This window comes from Centroberyx affinis, unplaced genomic scaffold, assembly GCF_046629955.1.
Source record: "Centroberyx affinis isolate AG114_WGS23_722 - 3 ecotype Tasmania unplaced genomic scaffold, CSIRO-AGI_Caff_v1 ptg001605l_1, whole genome shotgun sequence".
NCBI classification, from domain to species: domain Eukaryota; kingdom Metazoa; phylum Chordata; class Actinopteri; order Beryciformes; family Berycidae; genus Centroberyx; species Centroberyx affinis.
The window spans coordinates 145,258-160,919 of NW_027280049.1; the positions used below are offsets into that span (position 1 = coordinate 145,258).

At 41.3% G+C, this 15,662-nt stretch overlaps 1 protein-coding gene across 1 annotated transcript; it reads right to left on the bottom strand.

Annotated features, from left to right (window-relative positions):
- Positions 1–1,172: 1,172 nt before the first annotated feature.
- On the bottom strand, positions 1,173–7,567 carry LOC139651196 (cytosolic 5'-nucleotidase 1A-like). Its single transcript, XM_071528059.1, has 6 exons — positions 7,360–7,567; positions 7,032–7,199; positions 5,326–5,455; positions 5,023–5,145; positions 3,981–4,165; positions 1,173–3,192 (listed from the first exon to the last, which is right to left on the bottom strand). Exons 1-6 carry the CDS (start codon positions 7,471–7,473, stop codon positions 2,827–2,829), a joined length of 1,086 nt encoding a protein of 361 aa, XP_071384160.1. The 5' UTR covers positions 7,474–7,567; the 3' UTR covers positions 1,173–2,826.
- Positions 7,568–15,662: the final 8,095 nt, after the last annotated feature.

Here is a 15,662-nt window from a genome sequence, read left to right on the forward strand (position 1 = left end):
AGATTAAGGGCTGATTCTTACTAATATCTATCATCCACAACTGCTTGTAGGATATATTTTTACTCTTGTCAGGGTGGAAAAGCCTCTGAAACAGCAATTTGACCATCATGGGACACTAAAACTCTCCATTGAAACCCAGAATAATTAAATTATTTTAGGGTTAGTAGCTCTTTAAGGCAGGGTGACACCTATTCAGTGGTAGGGAAACAATGGGATACATTACCTATTACCTTTAAATGAAGAACTAATTTACAAAACATATAAATGAACAGTTAAATTTACTGATTAATTAAGGTCTCAGTACTATATGTCTCACTACAAGTATTACTTGGTCCAAATAAACCTCAGATATTCTTTAACGGAAGATATCTGCAACAGCAGGTGATATCTTGCAACCTTGAACCTTTCCATGAATGCCAATTCACTGAGAGCAGACTGGTTTGCATTTTTTTCCTGCTGTGCTTGGCAATGACATTTATGGTACCCGGAAATATGGGCACAGTGGGAGCTCTGCTCTAATAAAAAGAACAGATATACCTTGGTAATGTCCTTTGTGTTAAAATGCTATGAAGTTGTTTTTTGTCTTTTTTCTTATCTTTATGAGTTCTCTTCATTTATATTGATGTAGCCTTCACTTTTCACTGCAATTGATTTGTTTGTTAGTTCACAATGGATTTGATATTTTATTCAGAATATTTATTTATTGCTATTGTCACAAAAAATGTTTTTAATATTTGTATACTTGAATAACATCAGTGTTTATTGTTATGCCTTGCAAAACCTTGATCATAAGATAAGCTAAAGTCAAAAAAAGAAAGAGTGGGAGCTCTTGGCTTGTTCCTCTGTTAAATCCCAATCTGATCCTAATTTAGTTAACAAGAGCGCCCCCCTGTGGCTGTTTTTCCTCATGCACATATAACAGGAGAGCCAGTCTCCTCAGCTCAGGCTCAAGACAGGGGAGCAGGGAGGTTAAATGACCGGACTGATCTGCCCAAAGACAGGCCGCTGTTGCTTCATTTCCACCGGCTTACTTTCACAAGGAAGTGACTTCTGCCCAAACATGAGGCTGCAGGGCAAACAGGTGGTGGTTAACGCATCAAGGCAGGACAATTATAGCCAAGCACCACCATCTACTGGCTACATTTAGAAAGACAAAGACCAGCCACTGGAGTTCTTCCACATTCCTTTATTCATCCAACACCCGCTGTGCACAATCCACCCAAAATATGAAAACGGAAAAAGTGAAACACACAGTCTAGATATAAATCAGAGCATATCAGAGAAGTGAAAGGCGCAATATTATTATTGTTATTGTGTTAACACAACATGAGTAAAATGCAAAATACCATGTGGTCTTGTGTTGAAAAATGTTACCAGCGACATGATATCATATAACCACTTATAAACTAGTGACTACAACAGTGCATCTTGGAGAGGTTTAGTAATGCATACCCTTGCATACTAGTTATGCATATTCTTGCATTATGATATAAACAAATCTTGCACACATACATAGTTCCATTTAAAAAAATATATATTATGGAAAGACTCATAGAAAAGAGTCTCGTAATGGCTTACAGTGTTGACTGATGTCCAGGTACAATGAAATATGGTTAGCTGTTAAATAACTCACTGAACATGGTTGTGAATGTGAGAAAAAAATATAAAGTACAGGCTTTTGTTTGTGCACATTATTCCCAGTGTGAACATGACAGCAACAAAGTCAACAACCCTGATAAAGCTTTCTACCCTGATAAAGCTCCCTTTTAAACATATAGCCTAAGCATTCATGGGTGCTATTTAGTGTGGGAAATTAACACCAGACACCAACCAAATGCTGGAAAATTTTGTTCATTAACTACCACCTTCCACTTGGCAGGTGTTTTCAAAAACGTCAAAAAAGTTTCCCACCCTGGTGGTACTCGAATATAATAAGGAGTAATAGACAAAAAACATGAAAAATAAAACTGTAACATGCATGCATAAAAGAATAAAGGAAGCAATGGATACAGCAGAGAATAAAAGAAATTATATCAACTCCAAAGTAAATGAGAAAACCTGTTTTTTCAGGTAGCAGTATGAAGCAAATTGGTTGGCAAGCTAAACTTGTCAATCAACATTGTTGTCGGCAAGATTTTGCACCAGCAAAAGTAAATTAAAAGTAACAAAGTACAACACTTTTAAAAAAAACCCATAATACTCAAAATATACTCCTGTGTAAATAGACTAATGTAATAAAACTTTTGTGAAGGTAAACAGGTAGATACAACTAAAAAGGCACGGACAGGAAATTAGTCTGGTCTTTCTCTTTGAAACAGAATTAAGTGAAACAATGTAAAGCACTTAGTGTAACTCTGTCATTGAAAGTACATTCTCCCTGCTCGATAAGTAAACCCTAACATCATGAAGGTAAAAAAAGATTTTTACAAAACCCCAAACAGTAGGCAACCCAGTAAATTATATTAAGTGTTCATTTCCAAAATTCTGTGTATCCAGATTCAGGATCTGGACAAAGTCTCTCAAAGTATGTGTACTGATCTGAAACCACTGATCTCTTCAAATTCAGTATGATGTTGAAGGATAAACTGACTCTAGATCAGCACTCCTACTCTGAGATGCTTGATAGCTACCAGCCCTGGAGTGTAATTGCATTATCATTTTGTAAACCGAGAACTTAAGTTACCAACAGTGCTCGAAGAATTGCTGTGATCTGTTTTCATTTTGTGCCGTCAATCATTTTTGCAAGAATTGGACGTCTAATTTTGGAATTAACCTTCTCATAGGCAGGTGAGGGTAGTGCATATTTCAACATTTTCCTCGGGAAGATCACTTTTCTTTCGCGGGCTGCTCGATGAGTTTCCCCCTGTGGTACTTCTGTCCGATCCCGTAGGGCACGTGCGCGGCGATGGTGCCCAGCTCCTTGGCCCCCTCCACGTGGAACATCTGGTCGTCGAAGAAGATGTGGGGCTTGATCTTCTGCAGCAGGGGCCCCTTAGGCGCCCCGGCCAGGAACAGGGCCTCGTCGATCTCCAGGCCCCAGCTCCTGAGGGTCTTCAGGACGCGGGCCCCCGAGCTGGCGGCGCTGCGGGCCGTGACCAGGAAGGTTCGGACGGGACAGTTCAAGCGCTCGTTCTTGGCGTAGAACTTCCTCTGGAGCTTCCCCAGCGCCTCCAGGAAACACTTTAAGGGACCCTGAAAGAGTCAGGTGGATTCAAAGAGTCAGCTCGGTTCAAAGAGTCAGGTGGATTCAAAGAGTTTTCGTTAGAGTGCTTTAAAGAGCAACAAGGGATGTAATTACAGATTAAAAACAAGAGAGAACAAAACCAAATTTCAATATATAAGGCCAGAGCTTGTCTGTGCAGGGAGGTAAAGCACTGAGTGTTTGAATATAGCCATCTTTGTGAGCGAAGCAAGCAGCTGAACAGATCGTCATACAGACAGTCTGATGGAGAGGTGCACCTCCCCCAAACACAAACACCAGATGGGTCCTTATACATGTATATATTAAGGTTGGGCATTCGGACAAATACATCATGGATCAGCAAAAGACTGAAACCATTACCAGTGGAAATTCTCTTGCCGATGTTTTGCAGATTTAAATTACCTTAATCTTTGGTTGCAACACACTCAAATGGCAGCACATGCATGGAGTTGATTTCAAATGTAGCCTATTTAGAGCCAACACAGAAGGCTCCTAAACACAGCTGACATTCCCCAGGGCTTTTTTCAGGGTGTGCTGGTTTTGTCCCATTTCAGTGTCTGGTGCTGCAGCTGCAACCTGATACCTGTTCAGCAGTTTTTCTCTCGACTGCAGGGACCTAAACTATGATTTTAAATGGAACAATGCTCTTTCCTTATGCACTGCAAAAGCTAAGTTTCAAGCAAGCCTGGTCAAAGAACTCATGTGACTAGTGACATGTGGGTGGATGTTCATGCATGTAGGAGTTCCCTCATAGAAATACTGTACACCTAAGCATTACCTGAGCCAGAGGTTTGTTCTCAAACTCCTTCTCGTGCTCAAAGAAAGAGTCCAGGCCTTGTTGCTTCACAATGATCTCCGACTCGTCCGAGAAGAGGACAGCGTCGCCGTCAAACGCCACTCTCAGCTGACTGTCGCTCAACTCGTTCTCGGTTTCGGGCAAAAACATTGTGGCTGCAGCAATGCCTGAGGGAGGGGAGGGCAGGCTAAAAGGTCCGCTTTTGTTTGTTAGCCGGAATACGCTCGGAAAGTGCATGTGTCATTATGTGAGACGCAGGCAAAAATTCGAGACACTTATCACAGCTGGCGACATCCTCAACCTTCTATTAGCAACATTTTAACTGTCACTTGTTTGGTTTGTGCAATCACAACAACAGAAACTATATTTTCCCTGTCTCTCGCAAACAAGGACATGTGGGAAATGACATTTTAACGGTTTGTTGGTTGGCAAAACAGAATGTCACGCATGTCTCTGCTGATGACAGGCTGTCACCAAAATGTGTTTCCAAATATGCAGGTGACGTATTGCCCGAACGCTCTCAAGATGCTGCTGTCATTCAGTTGCATTTACTTGCATCTCGAGTCCATCCACGTATCAGTCTTGTCTGGAAACTTTGCAAACACATGGATGGGGAGAACGGTGCTTGTGCAGTAGGAGGAATGGTGGACTTGGACATGAGGTTTTCCCTTTCTGAGATCTTCAAAGTGGATTTTAACAACAAAATTGAACTTTTGACTGTTTATTTTTCTATCTGTTTTGTATATTTTCAGAAGGCAGGAAGCCATGCATCACATCCTGTGTTTAACCACCACTGCTTGCTGCATGACATGCGGTCAAGGTTTTGAATAGGCCACGTTCAGACTCAAGATGCAAGTAAATACCAGTGAATTGCAGCAATATCTTAAGGCCACTGAGGCTAGGTGACTTGTTGACTTATGCTACATTGTAGGCCTGCCTGTTTCTTTTTCTTTCACTCCTTAAAAACAAAAATGGACATGTCCGATAGAAATCAGGACTGTAAGGTAAGGGCTGCATCACTTACCTTCTTCAATGGCCTCTGAGACTTTCTCCGCGTCCGCAGAGAGGTAAAGGTTGGTCATGTAGGCCTTCAGGTAGCCAATGGGACTTTTCCCACCAGTCATACAGAACCTCTCTATGGTCAAATCTGAAAGAACAAAGATACATTTGAGATGAACGAAACAAGCAACCCCTCTTCTTCATCTCTAGTGTTTAATTACTAGACTGTGCACTGTTCTTCACAATGCCTATTGCTGGAAGAAGTGAGTGCAGCGTGCAGCCACCCGTCCTGCAAATAATGTTTGATATGTTTGAGAAGGCAGCATACCGTAGTGATTAATGCTGTTGATGAGGCGCACTCCGACTTGGGCATGGTTGTTAGTCATCAAGACGATGTCAAACAACTCCTCGCTGTCTGGGTAGAGCTCCCTCAGTCGAGAGTTGACAGTCATCAGTGCCTGTGTGTGAGGACAGACTGCTTTACACCGGGCTTGGAATAAAATGCAACAGCCAGGATATTGCGTCAGACCGTCCAGCAGAAGGTTACAACACCACCTTTACCACCGCGGCACACCTTCCTTTCAGTTAAGTCACATAGCAAACAGATTTCAGTGGTGGGAGAGGGGGAGTATAGAAATATAAACGTTCCACTTCAGAAGAAGGAAACCAAGGCACTTCAACTTGCACATAAAACACTGACGCAAACAACTGTGAGTATTGGCCCACATAGGCCTTCATCAGGGTATCGGTTTGTACTTGTGCACTTCTGTATATAGGCACACAGTATACTGATGACATCACAGGCTATTTATACACACATTATTTCAAGTAGTAGTGTAAAGATATTCTCAGGTGCATATGTATATATAATCAAAATGGACTATCATTGTACATTCCCTATTGGTGTTGCAGTATCACAGTATCATGCATCATTAAGATGTTGAAACGTAAATTTTGTATGTGCACAGTCAAGGTGAAGTCCTCATTGTTAAAAGCCTCCTGTACGCCCCTGTTTACTGCTCATCTGTGGTGTAGTTACAGGAAAGGCAGTATGCAGAGACTTAAAGTGGCAAATAATGATGCTATGCGGTTGTTACTTCAAGTGCCAAGATTTCACAGTGCTAGTCATATGTTTGTTAACAGTGGAGTACCTACCTGCCAAGCAGTAATAAGAAATATTATGGACAAATGTATGTGTTGTCTGGGTGAGTCAAAGAATAGCATCATAGTGGTTCTAACTAACCCTGTGATGAGCTGCACAAGATTGGACCCTTGTAATGTATTTACTCTCTTATTCTTTTATGTGTATCTTCTTCTTTTGTTTGTGTAATTGTCCTGTATTGTTTCTTTTTACCTGCTATGGACCTCTTTTTTTTAAGATGAGTCTTGAATAAAGTTTTTAATGAATGAATGAATGAATGAATGAATGAATGAATGAATGAATGAAGGTAGTTGGCAAAAATATACTACCCATTATGAAAGTGTTACATAGGTCAAGGTTAGAGTTCAGCCAGCTCTTTAAGGCAGGGTGAGCCACCACACCTATTCAGTGGTTGGGAAACTTGGGTATACATTGGGCCTTTAAATGAAGAATTTACAAAAAAGTAGCTGTGGTCAGAGAGGAACTTCCATTATATCAGAGGTGGATGACATGTCTGATATTTTAAATAAAAGGTCAATATACAGCATATTAGCAGACTCATACATCGGTCTAAGGTATCTTCTACAACTGTGCACATCAATCTAGGCTATATGGTCAACCCTCATTCAAGCCTGGTTAAGCTGCAGCTTTCAATGTGTGTATCCAAAATGTTTCTCTCTGCTGAAAACAAACACAGATATCGAATGCACAGACAGGCTTTTTACAATACTGCGAGGGAACAGGTTTTCCACAAGTTATACAACCTCTACGGAACTTCACCTGTGGCATGGATGCACTGAGTTGCATACATGCATTCATTCCCATGACCACGCCCTGCTCACCCATGCGAAGACTTGCGGGGTGACAGCAGATCAGGATCAGGCCTAACTTACCTTGACGAAGGGAAAGGCAGATCCTGGCTTCAGGGGCTCGTTCTCGTGCTCCACCTGATAAGCCACGTACCTCTCCACCCCTTCTTCCTCATAGAGCTTCCTCTCTGCGACCATGTTGAATAAGGTGCGCGAGGAGACGGCGATGGTGACAGCATAGCGGGGTTTGGGCTATGGACGGAAAGGTATACAAACAATAAAGAAACACTGGTATCTTGAATGCAAAACTAGGCCTCTCAGCACCTGTGAGGAAGTTCCAAATGTATTAAAAGTAAACGACATGCAGATAACGTATAGGGTAATGAGGTTTTCACTAAAATAGGCTACTTACAGGTCTCGGTTTTTTTGTTTTTAGGTTGTCAAAGAAGGCTTTGGCCGCAGCCCAGTCCTTCTCCTCTCCGTTGTCTTCACTCGCAGGTGAATCGTTTGGCTTTATTTCGCTCATTCTTGCAAAGTTTGGCCTTTCTCGCCTTCACTAGCCGAATGTAAGAGAGTTCAAAGTAGTGATGAAAGAGCCGTGAGGTAACGGCAAGGAAACTTTCTTTGCGGAAATGTTGCGAGGGAAACGTCTGGTGGGCGTGTCCTGTAGCCGTGACGTAGGCAGGCCCGAGCATCACTTGGGCTTGCTTGAGTGTTTGCTCCCCAAGAGATTACGCTGTTGCTATTTATACAGCTTCAAGTGCTTCTAGAATCAATGATGTAGTGGTAAATAAAACTAGCCTACGACCTCCAGCTGGTGATAATCATGAGGCAAACAACCACCAATATAGACAAAACTCAGGTATATTTCCCCTGTTGGAAAAAAAACCCCCAGCTTAAACAGCCCAGATGCTGGTTATGGTTGTAAATGAGAACATTCAGATCAGCATGAAGTGCCCCAAATAATAATAATTATAATACACTTTATTTCTATAGATAGCACTTTGCAAAACAGAGTTAAAAAAAGTGCTTTACAAGCACAAAGCAGCACAACATCTAACGTTGCAAGGCAGATTGTATTGAAATCCTCTAATACAGACTCTAAACTACTGGATCTGGGGGAGTCAGGACACAGCTGATTAACAACATACTCAAACTGCCTAACAGTAGTAGAGTGGATCAAGCGAGTCTCATGGTTTTGTCTGATGAGCCATTAAAAACAAGACAGATGGTCAGACACTGAAAAATCCAAGTTATTCAAGGTAACACCAGAGGACATAACAAGACCAAGGGTGTGGCCAAGCCTGTGCGTAGGACCAGCAACATATTGTGTTAAACTAAAAGAGGCAATCACATCCAGAAATTCCTGACCTAGACCATTATCTGAACAGCACATTTGAATATTAAAATCCTCCAGTATTATAACCCTATCCTGTTTGATTGTAACCAGAGAACCACTTCAGAGAATTCAGAAATCAAAGAAGTCAAACCATTGGAAGAGATCAGATCAATGACAATATGAGATTTGTTAATCATAGACGTAACATTGGTGGTGGTTGGGTAGTAGAAGATTTCAGAGTTTCAGTGGGGACACAAGGGTTCTACAGGTCTCTTTGGGGGGCGTATACACTGTGTATGTCTGACAATGGAACAGATAGGGATATCAAAATGCACAATGTGTGATTGTCTGATGTGTGAATGTGTGATCTATAGCCTACTAACCTGGTGACCCTTCAAACACCCTATCTTCATAAAATCAGTTTGAGGCTACTTACTATGATGTATGAAAACAATGTGTCATTTGTGCTATAGGACATGATTCTTATTGATTGCAACTGTCTCATAATCAGTGTTAACATTACTAATACACTAGAAATGCAATACAGAGAGATTCAGTTTCATCTCCCCCTGCAGTCTGCTTTTGGAATAACTTGTTTGGGAATTTTACTTGGCTATTACCCCACAAATACCTCATAACCAACAGGGTCAGAGAGGTCACATTCAAAGTTATACATAGATGATAGCTCATTGATAGCCTTACAGTCAGGATTTTTTGGTTTGATGATACATTAATAGGAAAATAGGGCGTGTTTTATTAGGGGTCCTCAGTCACAATCTCTCAGACAACATTGCATTATATGTCATCGGCCTGCTAGTCAAATATCACATACACACCAGCAAATTTTCAAATCCAAACCCCAATTTCTTTGTATTTAGACAAGTGCGTAGTAATTACTCATGCACTTTGGAAAATTGCACTCATCCCAAAGCTGTTAAAACATCCTATGCAACCTGTGTTGTTTTTGTATGACATGAAGTATCTGTGATCCTGCCACAGTTCAGCCAGCTGTCACTGTATTTGTTTCCTGCTGTTGTTAAATCGCGTACATGTATTTCATTTTCAAATCACTTGAACTTATTAATATTCTATAAAGACATTGAACAATATATAAATACTATCCTATACTCTTCCAGTGGGAAAGCTGTGAAATTGACACATTTGATACATCTTTCCTTTAAGGTCTTTTAAGGTCATCTTGTAATTATGTCATGTACGCTTAGCTATGCATTATATGTACACTTGTGTATTTGTATTTTTTCTTCTTTAAAAAAAAAAAATCACAGTGTCCCAAATGTTGATTAAGGATTAATCATTAGGAAGTGATACAAAAATAGGACGTTTACTTTTTTCTTATTGTGTTTAACATAAATATTCCAAATACTTTACCCTAAGACTGATTGCACATTTTCATCTCACTAAAATATATTTATTTTCAGATATTATTACTTTTATATTTGTTTACTTATTTACCTCACTTAAAACAACCACTCATACAGTGTGAATAAGACACACAATGAACGTTTACGGTCAAACACATGAGTTTACAGGGTATAGTATTTTACGTGAAGCTTACACATATCCACGCGCGCACACATAGGCCTACAGATACGCGCGCACGCGCACCCCTTCCACTGGCACATGAATGACCTCCCTCCTCCGTCACCCCCCTCGAGTTGGTAGAGTCCGGGACAGAGCATCATGGCGATTGACGGTAAGTACTCGGTCTCAGGTGTTCCGCGGGACTCGTGTAACTTCGCATGGGACAGAATGAGAATGCCTAGAAACAGAAAATTAATTTCGACTTGGACTGTTTTTTATCCTGTTTAAATCATGCCGTGAATACCGCAGTGTCCCGTAGCTGGGGCAGCAGCACAGGCTGATGCTGAAGTGTAACCGCACTGATGCAGGAATGTTATGGTCCCTTCACGGGATGCGCGCGTGCTCCCAGCCGCGTGAAGTGGTGCTGAAGTGGACAGAGACAGATACGGCGACGTAGGACGGATAGTTCCGGTCCTTAATTGATTGGCTGTGTCACGATCGAAGACGTTGATAAAACAAGCGATAAACGCACACCTGTGACCAAACAGTTATTTTAAATAGTAATGCTTTAATGAAAACCACCACGTATACCGCTACTTATGTGTCGCTTAGCAACCACTTTGTTTAGCTACTGTTGAAGAACTATATTGCTTGGCGGAAGAATTAAATGTAACTATAATCGATTAAAAACGATTTCTTGAACATTTTCTGAACATTCTTTCTTTTTTAATGCAGTGGTTTGTTTTTGTAATAACGGCTCTGCTGTTATACATCCCTACACGACTTTCAGTGGCACATTGCAATAAATAATAGCTTTGCTGTCCGCCCCGCATAGAGGCTACTAGACCATTTTCGTTCTGTTTATCAGCTTGTGTAATCTGGGCAGCCAACGCATGCCGACGGATAAGAGTCTCTTGAAGGTTTTAGTGAAAGTGACCGGAACATTTTGTTACACAGCGCTGAGCAGCCGTAAAGGATGCAGTAAAGAGTCGGCGCGTGCCTTGACCCGTTTCGAACAGAATCCTGTCTGTGGTGTGTCACGTGCAGCCAAGCGTGCACGTTGGTTTGTTGTTACACCGTCACCAGTTCCGTCACACCTGAGAGGAAGTCATATCAGGCTGGGAAACAGTTTCATAAAGGCGCATGAACGGTGCTAAACCATGGGCATCAGTTTGGGTTGGCAAGGTGTGGCACTCGCCATATCTTTGATTTTATAGTTTTTATCATTATAAAGTAGAACAAAGATCAAGTAGAAATTGCTAGAAATTTCGGCCTATTTGTAAGCCTTATCTAAAAGAAATCACCTTGGGAGCATTCAGGACCAATGTTCCCTTCTAAGCTGATAGTTAAGTCATCATTTATTAGGCTACCTTAACCAAATAAGTTGTTCATTCAGTCATTGTTCCACTTTGTCCCCATAAATTTAGTTAAGTACAAGTAGGTTTGGAAGCTCTGGTGGCACATTATGTTGGATGCAGAGACTTTGGCATATCTTAACTAAAGGGAGAAATGCACTGCTCCAATAACAAATCTGCCTTGTTCAGGTACGTCAGACTCAGGTTATAACTTATTTTTGTCATATTTATTTCCCCGCTTGCATTCTTTGACTTAAAAACAAAAAAAGATGCTCAAGTCCCTACTACTCATATTACCGTGAAAGCAGCAACTAAAGTTACCTGCATTTTTAAGCAGCAGCAGTCAGTGTATTGCCTATTGCGACATTTTGGCAAGCTTTTCATCTTCGCAAGATTTGTCAACAGGGAGTTTCTCCTACCATTAAGTGAATTGGCTCAGTGAGAGTCTGTCTGCTGTGTGACAGAAGACAGGTTGCCTCAGTGCTTTCTCTTTACTGTGACATTGAGCTATTGCCTGCTCCTATATTACAGCATCCAATACTGGAGGTGAAGGCAGTGGTACAATGCAAGACTGTGGTCGATTTGTTCAAATGTTGCATGGGGAATTGTGCAGAAGTAAAATATTGTTTTCTCTATTTTTGTTTTTTCGAGGGTGCTATAGGTTATAAATTATGTTAACAAAAATAGTGCCATCCTCTTTCATCTCTTCCCAAATTCCCCCCTGGTTAGACTGGAACAGAGCCAAGATCTGCTCCTGCCATGCTTTAACTGTAGACACCCGGATCATTAAGTACTACGGTGTTGTGCCAAGAGAGGTAGCGTGCGTGTGTGTATGAGTGTGTGAGCGTCCATGTGCATGAGCATGTGGATGTGTTACAGCGTGTGTGTAGCATAAGTGTCTGTGTATCTTTTATGAAATTCAGTCTCAGAGCGATTGTAGCGACTTATAAAATAACAACTGCCAGGTCATGTAACAACATGTAACCAAAATGTCCCACTAAATTAGTCAGAAATGCAGCAAAACCTGTTAATGTAATGAATTGTAATATTATTGGGGATCATTTCATAAAGGGTGTTACCTATTTTTAACTGATGATGTAATAATAACATTGACTTATAATGTTACAAAACATAAGAATGAAAAGATTATAATAACTCGAGTTATTAGATTCTAATATTATCACCTAATAATCCCCTCATCTACTCATAATTGTTGATTAATGTAATAATTTGATGAAGACAATTTATTACATTAACAGGTTTTATTACAATGACCCATATAGAGGGACATTTTACTACATTTTGACATGTTATGTTTGACAAGTTATGACATCATCCAGCAGTTACTACAGTATCAGTTGCTACAGGGATAGTAAGGGAAGATGACTAGGAATGCCCTTAGTGCTACTTCACCCCTATGAGCTCACACAATGGTTTATGCCGCTCCCCTTGAACCTGCACTCGCCAATATTCTTCACCCTCTTCCTTCCTTGTTACATAACACTATGTTATAATTAAACATTTGATTGTCTATTTGCTCAGTCGGTTCCCGCTAATTACTTTCACGTATGCCGGCATGGACATCTGTCATCTCCTCCTAACCTGAGGACAGGGCATATGGTGCCACGGTACACGGAACAATATTTTAACCTCTGACCCCTACCATTTCATCTCTTTCTCCCAGGAGGGGGGAGGAACTGTGGCGTTCATGAGCTCATCTGTGCCAGACGAGGTAAAGCCATGATGTGTGCAAGCGGGCATGTGCGTGCATTGGTGTGTCTTGCGTGTGCATATATATATATATATATATATATGTGCGTGGGCGTGTTTTGCATGATGATCTGTTGGGCTGCATGACGGCTTGCTCGTCTCTACATCAGTTTTAGAAGCACAGAGACGGCTACGTCCAAACACTTATCCTCAGCACTTAACCTCCCTCTTCCCTCTGATGTTCCTGTTGAAGTTCCTACTGAAGTTTGGCGGATAAAAAACTGTCTCTATATGACTTCAGAAAACATAATGTCTGCGCGTCAATTATGCATGGCATATCAAGTTTTAGTACACTTCACCAAAAGGAGGCAGCTGTGTGGTCATGATTTATTCAGTGTGGGGGTTTTGTTTCGTATCAGAGGTCCATGTGTAAGCAACGTTTTCCAGATTGCCTACCTCCATTTTTAAATAAGCATGCCCTCGAAACTTCCGCAGGGGATCAACACGCATTGGTGTAAAAATTAAAAAATGGGATAACTCACTAAAATGTTCATGGGTGAATGTAAATGTTCACGATGGGGAAACTTGACAAGGCGCCTTTTCCCGTCAAAATGTATCTTCATCTCCTGTCCCAACAGGGTAGAAACATGACAGCATCATGTAGTAGGAGACGCTCATTTGTTTTCACTTTTTTTTTATTTTTTTTATTTGACAAAATTGTTTTGTTGAAACCAGCTCACAGAAGTTATTATTAATTTGCTGTTTTCACATTTGAATGGCTCGGTGGCTGGGTTTTGTGTCAGCTTGCTGTAGTCATTACCTGGAAAAAAACAGCAGATTGAATCCAGAGTTCAGCCTCAGTTCACGCACAATAAAAAACATAGCTGTTTATCTTGTTATGACACACACACACACACACACACACACACACACACTAGGTCGTAGAGAGTGAGAGTGAGAGAGACAGAGAGGGAGGGAGGGAGCAAATCCACCCTAATCTGCTCTGCTGTTTGGAAACAAACAATATAGAAGTCTTCCCTATGAATGATGGGTATTATGAGTCCATAACTTCACCGGCCTTCACCCTTTTGCCTTATACCCACTAATCCTCAGTGAGTTGATAGCGGGACAAGGGCTCTGAAAGGCCTGCTAGCTCCCGCTCCACTTGCCGGAATACACTGACGGAGGGATCGGGTTACCTGGAGTGTCTGAATTATTCAGGTGCCGTTGACATCTACAGTGCAGGGCCATGTATGAGGTGTCACCGCACCCCGGGGCACAGGGCCATAAGCCGTTTATTCCGACAGACGGCTGCTGTGCTTGTGGCTGCGGGGGCCATTCTGGCTCAATCAACAGAATTGTTACCAGTGAGAGTTGATAGGTAACCATGGCAAGCGCTGGATTGGATTAAGTATATGAGGGATTTATTACATGCCGGATTACCTCATCGCAGGGCAACTTTGTTTTCCCTCTTTAGAAAGGACTTACTATCCATAGTAGCTGTAGTGCAAGTGGTACTTTTGGGGAATAGCTGGCTATAAAAGAGGATGCTCATTTAGAGAAGGTAAGCCTCTACCGCCGCATCGCCCTTTTATCTCTTCTTCTCTTGTACTTACCTTGGCATTCTTGGGAGTTCAGCATTCATCAGTTTGCAGCAGGCAGCAGTAGTTGTCAGGCTGCAGTGGTCTCTGCCTGTTGCCATGGAGAAATTGGCCTTTCACATAAGAATAAGTTAAGTCTGTAGTCAGGAGGTCAGAGGAAGTATGCGTCTGCTCTCTCCTCGACTACCAGTTTTCACTGTTGACCAACTTCACCTCGATAATTGTGGTGTTCATACCCATTCGCATGGTAGAAGTGAGCACCAGCTACTAAGCACATGCTGGGAAATTGTGGCTGTGACTGCTTTACCAGCCACTTTGGTAGGTAACAACCATCATTTTGAGGTTGCTCTAAAGATTTGTTTGACTGGTAAAATACAGAGAAATTAATTTTGGAATATGCCGGCCATTGTGGCTTGTGCATTAAAAACGTAGTGTTATGACTTTCATACATGTGCCTCAAGCACTTACATTGAAAATTAACATATCATATCGCAGAACCTTGCCTGCAGTGTGCTTCATTTTACAAGTTGCCCTTTCCAGTGAGGCAGTTGGTCTTTACAAATGGCATTAATGGTTCATTGTCCAGCAACTTCCCCTTTTCTTCAGTCATTACTCTGTGGTCTGTCTGTGTTATACCCCATTAAATGTAGTCTGAGTGCAGTTTTACTGGGTTTACTGAGTCTAACATTTCAGTTAGATACAGTTCCTCTGAGGCTCCAATAAAAATAGCACATCAGCAACACTGGGCTGCATGGTTACATGAAGTATGGTTGGCCTACATACAGTACTGTAGATTGTATCTGTTATGCCTTTGAAGTGGAAAAACCACTGGTTGTTTTAATGGGTAATAGCTAATAACATTCCCCTTGCACGGCAAGTTTCGTTCCAAAATGAGATGCTAACCATCAAGCAAAATTAAGGTGGTATGAATATTGAACATATTATGGAATATATTTAGGGCTGTCCGCTATCTTAAAAGCATTACATGCAAAATAGCTTTTTATTTTATATGGAATCATCTGTGTTTTTGAAATCATAATTTCTAACCGTGGGGTTACATTTTATGTTGTTTTGGAAAGAAGATGTTATATACCACCATATTCATTATCACTTTTGTCTGTTTTTGTCTCTCACTCTTTGTCTTCTCTCTCTTTTTTCTTTTTCTCTC

Bases quoted from the DNA above. Each gene is read 5' to 3' on its own strand.
- LOC139651196 (XM_071528059.1), bottom strand. From the start codon at position 7,473: ATGAGCGAAATAAAGCCAAACGATTCACCTGCGAGTGAAGACAACGGA. The intron at 7,200-7,359 runs GTAAGTAGCCTA...TTCCGTCCATAG, and splicing joins AAACAAAAAAACCGAGACCT to CCCAAACCCCGCTATGCTGT. The intron at 3,193-3,980 runs GTAATGCTTAGG...TGACTCTTTCAG, and splicing joins AGAACAAACCTCTGGCTCAG to GGTCCCTTAAAGTGTTTCCT.